This window comes from Stenella coeruleoalba (genome assembly GCF_951394435.1).
Source record: "Stenella coeruleoalba genome assembly, chromosome: 16".
In the NCBI taxonomy this organism is placed as follows: domain Eukaryota; kingdom Metazoa; phylum Chordata; class Mammalia; order Artiodactyla; family Delphinidae; genus Stenella; species Stenella coeruleoalba.
In genome coordinates this window covers 28744962-28762784 of record NC_137162.1, presented here as the reverse complement: position 1 = coordinate 28762784, position 17823 = coordinate 28744962, and the positions used below count along the sequence as shown (strand labels likewise).

Sequence of the window (17823 nt, the reverse complement as noted above, 5' to 3'; positions counted from 1 at the left end):
TTGTGAATACTGGAATCTTTAGAAAGAAAAAAAAGAGAGGATCCAAAGATAAACTTCTTCTTGTGAAGAAAGTAAAGTTTGTCTTTGAACCGTCTAACCTTCTCATCCATGCCTAATTAATGTGCTGACCTAAAATGATCACACACATTACTAAGTTCAATATGTAATTAATCTAACATGTATTTATTGAGTATATAATGAGTGCTAGTACTGTTCCAGTTACTAAAAAGTAGAAAATTTTAAATTGGAGCTTCTAAGAGAGTTACAGATGTAGAAAATAAACTTATGATTACCAGGAGGTAAGAGTGGGGAGGGATAAACTGGAAGATTGGGATTGACACATACACACTACTATATATGAAATAGATAACTAATAAGGACCTACTGAATAGCACAGGGAACTCTACTCAATACTCTCTAATGGCCTATATGGGAAAAGAATCCAAAACAGGGTAGATATATGTATATGTATAACAGATTCGCTTTGCTGTACTGCAGAAACTAACACAACATTGTAAATCAATATACTCCAATAAAAATTTTTAAAAAGTTCAGGTCATAAAGAAAATAAATAAATAAATAAACAAATACATTAAAGAAATTGGAGCTTCTTTAGGGTTTTCAACATGTTACCTAGTTCTCAATACAGATTTCTTTTAATTACTGGCTGTCTGATTTCCTAGAACAAAACAGATGTATCTGTTAATATAATGATATACCATAATAGTGTAGTATAACATAACAATATAAATAATAATATCTATTAATATGTAAATATGATACAGTGATGCTTCTCATTATTGAGAACTTCCCACTTAAATAATTAACTGTTCCTGTTAACTTGAAATTTCATTTCATTCAACAGATACACGTCATACAAATAAGTCAGATTAAATTCTCTGTATTTCATTTGATTGCAGCATTAAAACTTTTTTAGCCATGTTTACATGGCTTACTTATCCACGTCCAACTCAGTAGTTGCGGCATGTGGGCTCAGTAGTTGTCACACACGGGCTCTAGAGCACAGGCTCAGTAGTTGTGGCGCACAGGCTTAGTTGCTCACGGCATGTGGTATCTTCCCGGACCAGGGCTCGAGCCCGTGTGCCCTGCATTGGCAGGAGGATTCTTAGCCACTGTGCCACCAGGGCAGTCCCTTTTGTTGCTTTTTGAACAACTTTATTGAGGTATAATTGATATACAAAAAAACGGTACCTATTTAATGTATACAACTTGATGAGCTTGGAGATAAGCATACACCAGGAAACCATCATCGTAATCTATGCCATAAACATATCCATCACTTCCAAGAGTTTCCTCCCACCCTCTTTATTTGTTATTATTATTTTTGCATGTGTGTGTTAACATAAGACCTACTGTCCGGGCTTCCCTGGTGGCGCAGTGGTTGAGAGTCCGCCTGCCGATGCAGGGGACACGGGTTCGTGCCCCGGTCTGGGAAGATCCCACATGCTGCGGAGCGGCTGGGCCCGTGAGCCATGGCCGCTGAGCCTGCACATCCAGAGCCTGTGCTCCGCAACGGGAGAGGCCACAACAGTGAGAGGCCCGCATACCGCATAAAAAAAAAAAAAAAAAAAAAAAAAAAAAAAAAGATCTACTGTCTTAGCAAATTTTTTTTTTTTTTTTTTTTTTTTTTTTATCTTTTCCTTTTGGTAGGCGGGCCTCTCACTGTTGTGGCCTCTCCCGTTGCGGAGCACAAGCTCCGGTCGCGCAGGCCCAGCGGCCATGGCTCACGGGCCCAGCCGCTCCGCAGCATGTGGGATCTTCCCGGACCGGGGCACGAACCCGCGTCCCCCGCATCGGCAGGCGGACTCTCAACCACTGCGCCACCAGGGAAGCCCTTAGCAAATTTTTAAGTATACAGGATAGTATTGCTCTTAGGCTCTCTAGGCTGAGCAGTAGATCTCTAGGATTTATTCGTCTGGCATAGCCAGAACTCTGTACCCTTTGACTAATACCTCCCCATTCCCTCCTTCCCCCAGCCCATTCTCTCTGCTTCTATGAATTTTACTATTTTCGATTCATCATATAAATGGTATCGAGTAGTATTTGTGCCTGTGCCTGGCTTATGTCCCTTAGCATAACATCCTCCAGGTTCCTCCATGTTGTCACAAATGGCAGGATTTTTCTTCTTTTTTAAGTTTATGTGCAGCTTTAAATAAAGTCAAGGAGAAAAACAATAACAAAACTGACATTGCCAAAATGGTGACCTGTTTCTCCTGAGGTGCCAGTGCAGGGACACACATCCCCAGAGGTCCTGAGACACATACGTGGGCTTAAGACCCCCACCCACCCAAGGGAACTGCAGGAATCCTGCTAGCTTGGTGCCCGAGAGCATGAATGGCCCTGGCTGTGCCCATCCTGACTCCTCCCAGCTGCCAATTCCTCCTGCCTCCCGGTCTCCCCTAGAAGTGGAGCCGTTTAAGTCTCTGTACCTCTCGGAGAAGATCCTGCTGCGGCTCCTGAAACATCCCAACGTGATCCAGGAGCTGAAGTGTGATGAGAAGAACAAGAAGGCCCCGGAACACTACCTGTACCAGCGCAACCGCCCTGTGGACTACTTTGTGCTACTTCTGCAGGTGAGTGGGAAAGCCATGGACCCCCCAAGGGCAAGACAGGACCTCTCTAGACTGGAGAGGAACGGCCATGCCTCCTCTGTGCCAGGTTCCAAGGCTCGGCTGGCTGCCCTGGGAGCAAGGCCAGTTGGTGTGGGTGTTTGTCCGCGATGCTCAGAGGGGACAGGTGTGACTGGCTGGCATCCTGGAGTGGTGGGATCTTGATGGCATTTAATCTGACATCAGCGATGTTTGTGGTGGGATGCAGTGGGTACCTCCCAGCAGAGGGGTTCTGCCGCTGAATTTCCAAACCTGCTGCCCTACAGAATCGCTAACACCTCCTTGTCTCTGCTTGGCCATGCCCGCGAATGCAACTGTGCACTGCCTCCCAAACTTCAGGCACTTCTTGTTTCAGGCCCTTCTCTCTGTTGAGCTGAAATCTCACCATCTCTGATTTCCACCCACTGGTCCTTGCTCTGCTCTCTGAAAGCGCACAGAACACATCCGCTCTCTCTACCACACTTCAGCCTTTGCAGTCCCTTAATCTTCTCCTCCTTCAGAAGACTGGGAAGGGAATAAACGAGCAAATGAAAGAGGGGCAGCATCTTCCCGGTACTCACAGGAGTAGAGTCACCCTTTGCCCTGGGTGCCTGGAAAGGCCTGTAAGTAAGTGTCAGGCATGGTTCCAGCACTAGGTAGTGCTGGTGTCCTGACCTGGCTCCACCATTAACTCCGTCCCTATTCCCTGTCTCTTTCCAACAGAATCTGGTGAATCCTAAATACAGTGATTGTCTTAAAATCTTCATTAAACTCACGTTGACTTAGAAAGGGCCTCTCTGTTACAGTTCCCCTGCAGCCTGTCTGCTCGGACTCGGTAGTGTGCCTCACACCCATCCTTCCAGATAGCCTCAATAAAATGCCCCCTCTTCTCCAGAAATGGAGTTGCATTCTTTACTGTTGGAAATGGAGAAGTGTCCTGTTACATCGTTTATATAACACAAGGAACACATAGAGTCTTATGCCTAATATAAACTTAACCATTTTCAGATAAATCTTGGAGGCGTAAAATGTAGTGGCAAGAATGTAGGTTCAGAAATTGGAAAGATCTAGCTTTAAAGTCTAACTAACCGTGACCGAGCTATTTAACCTCTCTGAGCCTCAGAAATGATTCATCTATAAACTGGTGATAAAAATAGTACAGGCTTCATAGGGTGTGGGCGGATCCATGCAGTGGATTTCAGGCCCATAGAAGCACACTATATGCACAAGCTTCTCACAGAATCAGGCTTTATCTCAGCCAGACTTAGAGATGGTTTAGTCTCAGACTACACCTGTGGGGCAGTTTACAGCGTTCTGGGCTAGCTGGTGCCTGGACCCGCATCATGGAAGAGCCATTACAGTCTGCAGGGAAAGCTTGGATGTACATGACGGGATGCTGCTTTATGAACTAAGCAAGTCATTTACTGCCAAGGCCTTCTGAAGTTGGAGTTGCTGTTTCTGAAACGTATCCAGACAGAATTCACATTTCCCTGTGATAAGATTTTAAGTCCACTTACTATCCAAGCAGAAGTGCTTAGGGTCGTAATCACTAGTAGATCTGGAAGTGCTGTCCACACCCTTAGTACACTTCCTTCTTTCTCCAGGGTAAAGTGGAGGTGGAGGTTGGGAAGGAAGGCCTTCGCTTCGAGAACGGAGCCTTCACCTACTATGGTGTCCCAGCCATCATGACCACTGCTTGCTCAGGTATTCCAGTTTCCAAGCCATAGTTTATTGGGGAAGCAGTGGGACAGTGGAGAAAATGCATCTGGGTTCAAGTTGTGACTCCCGTTATGGACCCTGAACAAGCCTTTTACCTTCCCAGGCTTTAGATGTGGAAGTACATGGTAGACTGTAACATTACCCAGTGTTAGGGATGGATAGTGGTAATTTTCAATATGAAAAGACAAGTTTATTTTACTTTTTACACTTCCACCTGATTGCCCTGTTTTTACAGGGTTGATTGGTGCTGTGGGTGGGGTGGAAGAGGGAGAATTCCTTTAAGAAGGTGTGTTTTCTGAATTGCCTCTGAAACACACTGCATCCTTCTGTCCTTAGATAACGATGTGCGGAAGGTTGGAAGTCTGGCTGGATCCTCTGTCCTTCGTATGTATCTCTCAAACCCCTCCCTCATCCTCCCTGCTGTGGTCCTGCCTCAGCCCACTCTGGGGACCTGGACCGAGCACTCTCAGCCTGGGCTAGGGCTAACACAAATGCTGGCAGCCTCTTTGTATGCTCTGCCAGGAACACTGCTTTCTGCCAGGTACCCACGGACCACAGGGGGCTTAGTTTCTGCGTGTCTGGAATGTTTTCTGCTGCTTCTCTGCTCACGTGCAAATGACGAATGACGGGGGAGGGAGGTTGTGAGGGGAGGCCCCATTTATTGTCACCTGCCAGGGAATGCAGGCAGGTGATTTGTGTGCTCTGGTGGAGGTTCAGGCTTTCCTTCGCTGCTGTGATAATTCACCCACTGTCCTTTACTTGCAAACCCTAATACGCTATTATTGTGTCTGTGGCGGTTAGTAAGAAGTGACTGCAAGATCTTAGGATGTAAGTCCCAGGCTGGTGCGTATGTTGCTTATCTGCTTCTCTTTCCTCATTTACCACATCTCAGCTGGTGGAGAAGTGTCTGCAGCTGGCCGTGCATGCTGGTGGGGGCTGGCACGGGGCTGCTGGCGGGTGTCTTCTGTGCCTTCTGTGCTCTACCTTCTCTCTGTTTCCTGCATAAGTTATTGCACTTGTGCTTAGAGAGCATGGCATTTATTGTGATATAAGTGTGATCCAGAAAGCATTATTTCTCTAGATTTCCCTTTGATTCACCAGTCTGAATTTTGCATTGCTTTCAGCTCTTAGTGTTTATGGTGGCCATTTTAATGCCAAAGGGGTGTTTTTTCTCATCATAAGAAAGATTTTACATAGTGCTTTTTACTGGGATTTATCAGAGGGACCCAAAGCTTGATATCACAATCCGTGGCACGTGAAAAGTAGATACCATTTTAACACAGAGAAACTAAAGAAATGACTTGCTCCAAATCACCCAGCAGGTTGGTGATTTACCTAGATGCATTCCGGTGTCCTGACTAGTTCACACAGCACAATGAAATAGAGATTTTAAATCCATCATGTTCCAGAATGTAATTTCTATGTGGAAATATTGGAACAATTTGCAGTGTAACTTCACATCCTAGCCCAGCAGATGTCTGAAATGAAGTTGAAGTAGCTGCCCACACCCAAGGGGTGGTCCAAGATGAGTTGAAGGAGAGCTGTAAAATAAAACATCCTCGTACATTATTATACTTATATAAACCAACAAATCTCAATTAAGGTTGATGAAGGAAGTGTCAGTTCTCAGAACAAGAAATCTAGATGGGAGAGGGATGGTCTACAGGACCTGGTAAACCTTGGTTCTCTAAAGGAGATTTCCACCATCCATCACACTGGGGATTGCTCATGGTAGAGTAACTCTTGGGATATGAAATGTTACCTAGACATGTTGGCCTTATTCTGGCTCTTCCATAAGACCAAAAGATGTGGGAACTCTAGGGGAAAAGAGCTACCTAAAGCTCCCAAGCCCATCTGATTTAGATGACTTTCTTTCTTTTAAAAAAAAGTTTTTCAAGTAGTAAGAAGATGTTATCTGGTTTCCTCCTTTCCTTCCTTCCTGTCTCTAGTTCTTTCTATCAAAATCCTTCCATTTTATATGTGAGACACAGTAAATTTGCAACACTAATCATCCTTCAAAACTGGTTAACTAAAAAGAAATATTAACCTCTCTTTCCCTCCCCACACTTCTGAGCATCTTTATCAATCTTCAGGAGGAAAACGAAATTAAATTAGCCTGTAGGGGTATGGAGACATTTTCCATCCTCCCTGCCAAGCCCTCCTTACCTAATACAGCAAAGCGTGAAGAACTCCAAAGACCACCACCCCACCCCCTGCCCCTCCTTGTTCCAGGTCCACCCTCAGCCCAGGTCCAGCCACCCAGCATCTTTCACTGGCCAAGGACCTCAGCTGTAGGTTGAGGAAGAGCTTAAGCTGAGCCACAAGGCAGTAAACTCTTGTAGGGTCTCAGTCTACCAAACTACCCCTGTCCTTGATGCCAGCCTAGAGCTTTGTCAGCCTTGAGGGTAATAAAGGAGACAATGAGTTTGCCAGAACACTGGCCCTGTGACCAATGCCTCACAGTTGAACTCGAGGTTACAAGTAAGTCCCTCTGGTTTTCCTGTGCAGGGCAAAGGGAACGCAGTCAGCACTATCTCCTTTGTCTTGGTTCTGATTGCCAGGGAACCCAGGAGGACCGTGGTGAGCCTGGCACTCTGGAGGAACGGGGCCTGAGCTCAGCGTGACCAGAACAGATGCCCACAGTGGTGTGCAATTGGAGAGAGAACAAGTCTCCTACCTGCTTGGCTGGGTATACATGTAATTTGTGGCCCAGAAGTGCTAGGATTCTTCTTGAGACAATGGGGTTTCTTATTCCAGTGTGTCTCGTGACACTAGGGGCCTGTTAAAATATTCTTTGACAAAGAATATGATTATTTGACAAAGCAAATGATTATCAGGTAGGTATAAGGCTTTCCCCTCCCCACTCCTTTGTACTATTGGATAATTTCAGGCAAGTCATCGGGCTCAGCAGCTAAGACTATGGAAGCCACCTATTTCAGTGTGCTGTCACCTGCACTCTGACTTCATTTAGCTCCTTGGAAGAGACTCTGGGAATGACCAGATAAGAGAGATGAAAACAGGTTCCTATGCAGAAACACTACTTGATCAGGGTCAAGGTCGGGAAAGGACTGGAGTATTGCTACACACTCCACCCCACCCAGGCCCCAAGCGATAGCCAGCACCATTTCAGACTCTGTGGGGAAAGAGAGAGAAGGAAAAGGGGATAGGAAGAGAGGTGGTTTGGAGCACTTGTACTTGCAAAGAAATGACTGATTTAGTTTATCAAGTTGATTTACATTAAGATTGCGAGAAATGCTGCCCTTCCTGTGTCCCAAGGCTCTAGCCACGCACAGTTTCTCCCCCAGCACTGTGACCACAGAGGGAGCTCCTAGGAGTCTGAGGCAGGAGACAGCTTCCTCGAGGATGCCCCTAGTAGGAGCATGCACTTGCTTTCACCCCTCCCACAGGTGAGCTGGAGACCTGAGGCAGCGGGGAGAGCCCGGCGGGAATACAGTGCTGGGCTCCCAGCACATTTGCTGGCTCCAAAAGGCGCCTCAGACAGAACACTGCCCACACACACTCCCTGCTGGGGCACCGCCTGTTCTTGTCATTGGCGGGTCTGATCCCCTCAGAAATTATTGTGCATCTTTTTGGAAGACCTTCAGCAAAGTCTATTTTATTTTCTTCTTTCTGGAGAGTGACTTTGTGAGAGGATGCAATTTTCATGTTTCCAGAGGCAAGATTCACTTTGGCAGAGAAATGTGATGTTGTGAAGATCCGGGAACAGACTGTCTCACACGCTTTGCTCTTTGTCTCTCTCCTTTTATGTTTATCTTCCCTTACGCAACTCACAAATCCTTGACTCTTTAGTGCCCATCTCTGTGTCTCGTACCTTCGTCTTCAGCAGAGGGGACTCTCTGGCAGGCTCCCCAGGTAAACATGCATGGGGTCTCGATCTCCATAGATCCATGGGGTTTGCAAGAGGCCTTTGGTCTCTGTCACTGTCCCACATGAAAACTAGTCTCTCCCAACTAGTCTCTCCCAGGACCAAGGCACAGCACGTTGCACGGCTAACACTCACTTGTACTCACTGACCAGGCATTGCTGGTTCAATGGTGTCACGTGTGAACTTAGGCCCGAAGGATATATCTGTGTACGTAGATGGAGAAATGGTGGGGTGAGGAATGGTGTGAATTTTTCCTTATCATTTGTCTGACTGCAGAATGGAGGGTAAGGGGTGCAGCAGAAGAAAAATAGGAAGAAACAATGAAAGACTATGCTTTATTCCTATTTTTCCTCCATCTTTTCTTCTATATGGTCTCTGCCTTTAGCTAACCCACTAACCCCTCCTTATCTTTCTAGTAATGTTACTGTGTAGTGACCATATTCCCTCTAGCTCTGCTCATACAAAGGATGCTATATGTAAAATTTTCAAAACAACTTTTCATCAGGCTTAACCTCTCTTGTTAATTAAACAAAAGTTACTGGATTTTTTTTTTAATCAGGTAAAGTAGCTCCTCACAGAGCCACACAGTAACTCAAGGATTGAGTAGAATGTAATAAATCTGAACAATCAGTTAAGTGTTTATATTGTTTTCATCACTAGACGTTGATCTCTTAGGGTCATGGAGCAAGTAATGACCAAACTAAGAATTTGTTTGTTAAGTTACCTTGAAATTAAAGCACAGCCCAATTTCCCATACCCTCTACATCTGTCTCCCTTATCCCAATGCTTTGGCGATGATTCTGAGGCCCCACCGTAGCCTCCGGCATCAAGAATCCAGTTATGTTTCACTGTCTGTATAGTAGACCCTCAACATTCAAAAGGCTCTGTTCTGGGACCTCAAACCCCCAAATTTGCAACTTCAGAACTACTTATGTTGATTTCTACTTTCTCACAAATCACATTTTTCCATCAAAAACCATCTGGTTCCCATGTTTATCTGGACGAGACGACTTAATCACCTTCTCAAATTTCACCAAAGTTTTCTCTCTTACTTAGTGGAGGTTTTCCACCAAGAAATAAATTTTTTTCTTGCTTTGTGAGAGCTCATGCCTTCATGATGACTACAGGAGTACTGTCAATGGGAGATGCCAGTCTGGTACCCTCCCCAGCTAAGTGGTCACCCCCACATGCCCATAAAATTAGAAATGACCACATCATGGACCTTCAAGATCCTTCCAATGTGAGGAATCTTGGTGAATGAAGAACGTGCTAGGAAGCTTCAGCAGAAAGGAAAGATGGACATTTTTAAAAGATTTTCAACGAAAAGGATCAAAGCATTAAAAAAAAGAAAAGAATGACAGCATGAGAGCAGGAGTTATTTTTTTTTAAATTAACCCTTAGTTAACCAGACAACCTAGTTAATTATAACTTCCTACTTATGAAGGTTAGTTCTAGTTCATCGGTATTTATTATGAAAATTAAGGTGACTCATTTCTGCTGTGCAGTCCCCCTATAGGAGGTACTGAGTCTTCCGATCCAACTCTGGCTGGTGCCATGTGCTCCTGAGAGCTCTTTTAACCTTCCCCCCACTTTTCCATGACTGTGTGTGTTCAACCCAATAGGAAGCAGGGGAGGGCAAGGCCAGCTTATTCCCACCCTTGGTTTAACTCTGCAGAGTGAAGCAGTGATGGGCACAGCAGGAGAAAATGAGAGATGGGAACGTTCTGCTTCTCCTTCGGCTCTTTTCTTCCCACCATCTTCTGTCTCACCTCTTTCTGTAGCCAACTGCCAAGCTTTCCTAGCGACCGGGTGACATCCCCAGGACCTATAATTTGGTATTTCCCAGTAGCTCTTGCTTCTGTTCCATATCAGCAGAAGAAGCCTCAGTCATTGGATTTTTATGGAAAGCAGTTCTGGGCACACTCTGGTCCCATACTTGATTTATGATCCAGATACATTAATTTACGTATATTATGTCTTACCCCCATCTTAGATAAACCCTGGAAGTTAGGAATTATTGCTGGGCAACAATAGGTAAGGAAGCAGCTCTGAGAAATTAAGCCGTTGGGTCACTGTCAAAGGTGTAGTAAGAAGGTAGAAGGATGCGGACTGGTGTCCAAGTCTCTGAGGTCCTGTTCTAGGCCGGGACCTTGCTGCCCTTCTGAACGTGGGCGTGTTGTGCCCTCTAGAGGCTTGTTTGCATTTTGAAAACAGCTGTGCTAATGAACTAAGGTGCTCCCTCTGGGTTGAGCCCGGTGGTCCCTACACCAAATATTGCCACCATTACCCATAGGCAGTTTCCTTCTATTTGAGCCTTATTTGAAATAAGGAGAGCAGAGTGGTGTGTGGATTACCTCCAGAATGTGGTGTAATTAGCCAGATTTGCAGGTGCTTTCATTTAAAAACAAAACTGCTGAGAGTACACGGCCCCACTGCAGATCTCCCCAGATTCATCCCTTTTTTCTTCTCCCAGTGGTGGAGATGATTCCAAGTTCCCCATGACAGTCCTTCCACAAAAGCACAAAGGCAGGAGAGAGGTCGCAAGCAAGGGTCCTTTTACAATGCCCAGTTGTCCATCTGTAATGTAGTCTGAGATCAGTGAGGTTAGATTTTCCCCAGAATATAAAGGGAGTACCTAAAAATAATCTTTTTACTTTGTGAAATGTGGTAAGTGGAAGTATTCCTTTGGGTCGGCTCTTGCATAGTAAACATTTGGGAACCATTAAAGCTCCATGTAACGTGAGTGAGTTCATCTGGACTCCTAACTTGGGCTGATTTGCAGGGTTCACATTGTAGCTTTGACAGAGAGCTTTTGGCATTTGGTTGTCTGATGTTGAATATTACCCCAGAATGATGAATTTTAATAATCCTAGTTTGTAATCCTGTAAGCCTATGTAATTAAATTCCCCCATCCAGTTTAGAGAACACAGATGCCCCGTGGCACAGTGACAATGACCAGAGTGAGCTATTCCTCCCCATCCCTCACTGATGCTTTGAAAGATGTAAGCGAGCAGCTGCTGAGCCCTACCTCCTCTCAAATCCCCAGACTGAAAAGGGGAGTGGGATGTTCTTCTGTGTCGTGGGTCCTGCCCCTGGGATAGAGTTGCGAAAACTCTCCAGACACAGGTGTCATGAGTAAAGCAGAACTGTGCATAGGTTTTCAGGGCCCCTGCCCATCAGTGCAGAATGAGGGGAGATTCCATCCAGTCCTAATTGCAGTTTAAAATCCTCTTCCTCCCCTTCTCCCACCCTGACCCAATTTTACCCCGGTGTCTTCTCCACCCAACCTCAGTAACTCCAACTTGCCATCCAGGACAGATATCTCTTGCAGACTGACCATGGGAAGTCTGCAGGAATGAGGTCTTCCACACTTCTCCACAGCACTTGGGGGTCTAGAGCAGGAAACCCTGCCCTCCGCCAGGGTTGCCCTCCTGCCAGTCTCTCCAGGGCCAGCTTGAGGGTATGATGTAAGAGCACAAGTGGACAAGGGATATGTCGGAAGCTTGGCCTGGGCCCTGTTGAGGGGTCCTGTGGTCAGTTTCATGCTCATCTGTCGCCTCTTAGACCTCTTTGCACTGTGCTTAGGATTCTCCTTCTCTCTTCACTCCCCCAAGCTGTGCCTCTGTGCTCTTAGGAAATGCCAGGGGGAATTATACAACTTGAAGTAGTTTGCCATGCTGCTGGGACACTCGTCTGTTACTGATTTCTTCTCTTTTTTTTTATTAAGAGTATTTCCATTTCCCTTGCTCAGGAACCTCTTGAGTGTATGTGCACAATTACCAAAATGCCGAGTCATCAGCATCCTACCTGTTGAGGAATGTAAGGCTCTGGGACACAAAAACATTGATCTTGCACAACATTCAGATGAGCTGGGACTTTCTTTGTCATGAAATGAGGATTCCTTTGTCATTTAAAAATTGATTTTATATACTCGACCTTTGTAAGACAGTTGTATCTTCTGGTGTTGGGAATCCTTTGGGATTTTATGAATAAAGCTTCAATAGCATTGTTTTTACTTTAAAAAAGACATGTTTTTCCTCCCAGCACAACAGTGATGTTGCTTGTGTTTGACATGTGGGTCCTTGTGAGTGACAGCAGGGTGACATGCTTGTGCTAGGTGCCAGTGAAGATGAGAGCTTTGGGGAGATCAGGGATGAAGCTGATTCCTCTGTTTCCAACAGGGAGTAGAAGTGATTCAGGCAGAAGTTGTTAAGCAGATACAATAGGGTTGTGGTTCCCTATCAGCCTCCCTGACCCTATCTTGAATTATGACATAAGGGATGAGGATGTAGAACAGCAGATGTGGGGTATGTGAAGCACGTGTCCCACCAGGCAAGGTGGAGGATTATCAAGGAGCAGTGGTCATTCCTCAGGGTAAATGAAACCACAAACGCCTGCCCACACTCTCTCTCTTCGTTCCAAACTGAGTTGAAGATAAAACCCACCAGATCAAGGTGTGATTTCCAGACTCTGCTCACACCAAAGAAGCTGCACTCCTGCAGGAGTGCCTGCCCCCCTTTCCCACAACCAACAGCCCTGAGGAAACACCACCGACTTACTTAGTCAGTCACCGCCTCAGAACAGCCACAGTGGGCCTAGGCAAGCCAGACCTCATCGGTTTGTTTTTAAGGGATCAGGACCAGACGTGAAATGGGTATTTCTCTGCCCAATGTTACTGCTGTTTACAGTCACCTTGGTGTTTCACTCTGTTCTCCGTGGCACCATCACTGTCCCTCTTGGCCCCTGGTCACTCTGGTGTCACCCAGTGGATAAGTAGGAGACCTGACTCCAGGACCCCCCGTTTCACATGCTCTTATTAAACAGACAGACAGACAGACAGAAGGTCTTGATGCTCGCTGCGGCCTCTTCCTCAAGTTATGGGCCAAGGCCTGAGGCTTCTTGGTGCCCTTGGAGTCTCACTGCGCACTATTTAACACTCCAGTGCATTTCTGGAGTGTTCTTCTACCCACCCCTCACTTCAAGAAGTCAGCTTCCCTAAAATGACTTAGGTTGCAGGGGGAAAGCCTTCTGATTCCAGGGTGATTGAGAGCCCTGAAACCTTTTTAAAACAAAATTTAGATTCTAAATAAAAACTCCTTCAGGGATTCTTAGGTGCTGATTTGTTCATTCTGTACCTTTTTATTGAGTGCCTACTCTGGGCCAGGCACTGTGCTAGGTACCAGATGTACAACAATGACCAGAAAAGACAAGGTCTTTGCCCTCATAGAATTTATCATTGAACTGAGTAGACATTACAAATAAATACAAACATGTAATTAAGTAAAACTTGTGAAAAGTGCTTTAAAGAGATGAACAGGGGACAGTGATAGAGGAAAATAGGGGTAATCTTCTTAGGGTGGCCAGACCAGGTCTTCAGAGAAGGCGGTGTTTCAGCTGAGACCTAATGACTGAGAAGTGAGAGCAGGGGTGGGAATGGTGCTAAAATGGGGGGAGGGGGAGCAGGGGAAATGGCATCTGCTGAGGTGGGTATGCTTACATGGTTGAGGATCCCCAAGGTGGCCAGTAAGCTAGAGCAGAACAAGCAGGCGAGGAGAGGGAGCCCCAAGATGAGATCAGACAGGAAAGCAGGGCTCAAGTCATAGGGGGTTTAGGGGTCACAGCAAGGAGTATGGATTTTATTGAGATTCAACAGGAAGCTGATTTGTGTTTTTAAAATGTGCTTTTGACAGCTGAGAACAGATTATGAGATTATAACTGGGGAGACCAGGCTGTGGTTCAGGCGAGGGTGATGGTAACTGGGACTTGAGTGGAGACAGAGGTAGGGGCAGATGAGTTTATTATGTCGGGGAAGTGGAGACTTGATGTGGGGCTGACAGATTGGCGGGAGTCACGGGAGACTCCCAGGTTTCTGGTTTAAGTAACAGCATGTATGTGAGTGACACTGAGAAGGAGAAAACTGGAGGTGGAACCCTTAATTCTATAATCTGATCAAGGCAGTGATTATTCTGGTTCTAATGAGAAAATGATTCAACCTATGGTCATTTTAGTCTTTCCACTACTACATGGTTTGCCAGACAACAATAACAGCCTGGCAGCTAAACACATCGACAGACCTTCAGAAGTCACTCCAAATAGATGCTAATCATTTTGATGGATGGCAGCATTATCTTAAGAGACAGAATTAAATTCCCAAGGTTCTTCCCTGAAAGAACCAAGGAGCAGAATCTCTGAGGAATCAGCCTCTTCATTGGAGCACCTGAACTGAATCTGTGTTAGTTAGGAGAGGCTGACAGCCTCCCATTTCTCTTTTTTGGGAAGAAATGAAGAGTGGCGTCAGTTGGGAAGCAGAGGGGTGGGAGGGGCTTTGCGGTCTCTCATTCAGGGTTATTCTGTGGTGGAGATAATGCTAGGGTCACCTTAAGAACCTCTCTTCTCTTCTGTTGATCCTGGGAGGGTAGTTCACACAGTCCATTTTGAAACCAAGTGATGTGGTCTTAATTGAACTTTCCCAAGAAGTGGTTCTTGAAAATGGAAAAAGAAGCCGGCTTTGAACATTTAAGAGGCCTTTGACAGAAGGCCTGGAGGGTTATTCCAGCCTCCGGCCTTTGAGCCTAGAAAGAGCCCTGCCCCAGACCCACCCTTTAGGGGGCCTCTCTTTGGCCCTCCTCAGCTCCACGCCTCTCTGTGGGGTGAGTAGTTCACAGAGCCAAAGGGATGTACCACCCAGAGCTGTGTTCTTCCTTCTAGACCACGTTTCAGGTATGGAATTCCCCACCCAACCAGCTCTGGGAGATGGGGCCAGAAAGCCCTAGGGCAGAGCTGGTTCTCCCCCTACAGCCCATTTTCCAGCACAAAACTCTTAAGGAGCCTTATCTGGCCTGCTAGGTTTTTAAGAAGTTATATTTGTCAAAGACAAGGATAGAACATATTTTAACAGTTTATTGACATGATTTAAATATCTATCCACATGGTTTATGGGCCTCCACTTGTCCCCGGCCCTGCCAGTGTTGGGGCCTGCGTCATCCCCTCACCACGGTGAGGGCTGCTTACCTGTTCTGCGACAGGTGGTTTTTAGGGCAAACCTAAGGCCTCAGCCTTCCTAAAAGAAGGTTTGTGAATGGAGTTTATATAAAAGAACTCACCCCAATAGAGGGTCTCATGGTCTGGGGTAGCAACCCACACTCATAGAAGGGTCCTTATCTCCTGCACATACCCCAGAACGGAGAAAGGCAGCGGCCCACCCAGCTTCCCGCTTCTAGAGGTCGTGGGGAGCAGGAACCTGAGCTGAGTGGGGCCACGAGGCCTTAGGCATTTGATCCTCATAAATGGAGCAGCCAGGCATTTTCCTGGGCTCTGATGGGAGGGGAGAGGGCCCAGTCCACCACCCGGTGTTGCCATCACCTAAACATACTGCGAGACCTCGGTAAACGACACCCCTTTCTCTCTCTCCCTCTTTCTGTTCCCCTCTCCTTCCTCCCCACCCCTCCCTCCTTGCCTTTCCTCCCTCTCCTCTCTCTCACCCTCTGCAGTAAACCGGTCCCCTTCCCGCTGCAGCGGGTTGAACCGCTCCGAGTCTCCGAGCCGTGAGCGCAGCGACTTTGGGGGAAGCAACACCCAGCTGTGCAGTAGCAGCAACAACCTCTACACACCCGACTACTCAGTCCACATCCTCAGCGACGTGCAGTTTGTGAAGGTAGCTCCGCAGGGAGGGCTGTCCCCTCACTCCCAGCCAGCAGCATCCTGTTCCCCCTGTTCCAAGATAATGCTGCGTGGCAATTGCTCCCTGGCTTTCTAAAGGCCCTGGTTTCGGTTAGCTTTATTCTGTTCATTATTTGTCACCGTTATTGTCCCTTTGTTCGTTTGAACCATGATTGTTCATTAAGATCTCCTGATCCCCATTTTTCATTGTGGAGAAACTGAGGCACGAAGCGATAGGGAATTAGCTTGCCCGAGACAAGCTGCCGGCAGAACTGTTTCCTTTGGATGCCCGCCATTGGCACCAGGTTGATTTTATTTATTCAAGATAAATCTGCAGGTGATTAATAAACCAAGGGTATAGAAGAAACCATGCTATGATTTTACATGTGGATAAGATTTTACGTGTTAATATTTAAAGTCTAAAACACAGTTCAGCCTGTAAATATTATTATACCCCCTTGCTGTCACTGAGCTATTTGAAGAGAGCCGCTTTGCAAGTGCAGTAGAGAGAGGCAGCAGTGCTTATCGCCTTGTAATTAAGGAGGAGAGCTGTTTCTTCATACCCCTCATTGAGATTGGTATTGGACAGAAACATTCTAAGATTCCCTCCTTTCTCTTGCTTTGATAGGTTTTGTTTGTTTTGTTTGGTAGCATTCCACAAACCATTACACACTTGGCCTGAGATCAGAAGGGAACCCATTTACCTGAGTCCAACTAAACACCCAACGCACTCACTTGGTAACAGTCATCCCAGTTGCAGGCCGGGTGAGAGGTGTATGGAAATCACAAAGGTGGGAGGAGGTCCTTTCCTTCTGTTCAGAACACTGACCCTGATTATTTGAGGGTGGTGTGTGCTGGCTGGCTTTCTGTGTTCCAGAACTCTGCAAACACCCTGAACTAAAACTCAAGAGCGTTGAGAAAAGTAACCGTGGAGAAGAGGGGTCACTCCTGGGGGGTGGGCTGGGACAATGACTGTTGGTGGGGTGCTGTGTGCCATGCACTTTAAGTCCTTGAACGAATTTCCCACTGAGTCCTACAACCACCTTAACAGGTAGGTACTGTGTCATCCCCACTTTATAGACGACGTGGGAGCTTGAGGAGTATAAGGTCTCGTGACTGGGACGTGGCACAGCCAAACTTCAGATTGAGTCTCTCTGTCTCCAGAGTCCAAGCCTTCAAGTCCTTGGGCTTTGGGGAGAGTTTAGAGAAATCAGAGCTGACAGAGCCTGGGAGAAGGGCTTTAGGCACTAACCCAACAACACGCATGGTGTGTATGACTGTGGACACTTACTAGTCTATCGTGGCAGTGAGAATGAACCTCAGAAAACCGCAGCCCACGATTCTCCTCCCTCTTGCTTCCAGCCCTGAAGCCCTCTCATTGCAGACCTTCCTCAGAAGTGGAGGTAGGAAAAACTGGGAGAAGAGAAATTCTGCTATAACTAACTCTTAGTGGTTTGTAGTACTGGGCATATGGTTTGTGGGAAAAGAAACTGAATGTCGCTATATGAGTCAGTGGTTCAACAGGTATTTACTGACTACCTGCTCGTGCTTGGCACTGAATAGGCATCAGCGAGATACCATGGTGAACAAGACAGCAAGCGCCTACCTTTCTAGAGCTTCCATGCTCCTAGGGGGAGAAAGATGATAAACAAGTAACTACATAAATAACCTAGGTAATCTAGGGGAGTGATGAAGGCTATGAAGGAAATAAACTGGGTCATGGGATAAACAGTGATTGGGCAGAGTTGGCAAGGAAGCTGCTTTAGAAATGGTTGTCAGAGCAGCCTGAGAGAGCAGGTCTCTTTTGTTGAGACCTGGAAGGGGATGTGGAGAGAATGTTCAAGATAGAAACAACAGAGGCAGGAAAGAGCTTGGTGGTCCAAGGAGGATCTTTGTTCTGGCGCGTTATGTGCAAAGACGAGGCCGATGTGAGTTGGGGATGGAGTGCTG

At 46.4% G+C, this 17823-nt stretch overlaps 1 protein-coding gene across 3 annotated transcripts in view; it reads left to right on the top strand.

The window, feature by feature from the left end:
• Positions 1-17823, top strand: part of CNNM1 (cyclin and CBS domain divalent metal cation transport mediator 1) — a 49565-nt gene that overhangs the window by 21868 nt on the left and 9874 nt on the right. For all 3 annotated transcript variants that reach the window (XR_013824277.1, XM_079900192.1, XM_079900191.1), the window contains exons 4-7: positions 2425-2594; positions 4214-4313; positions 4665-4712; positions 15705-15868. Coding sequence is in view for 2 of the 3 variants with exons in the window: in XM_079900192.1 (XP_079756318.1) it covers positions 2425-2594; positions 4214-4313; positions 4665-4712; positions 15705-15868 (482 nt within the window). In the remaining variant the exon portion in view is untranslated. The remainder of the gene's footprint in view (positions 1-2424; positions 2595-4213; positions 4314-4664; positions 4713-15704; positions 15869-17823) is intronic.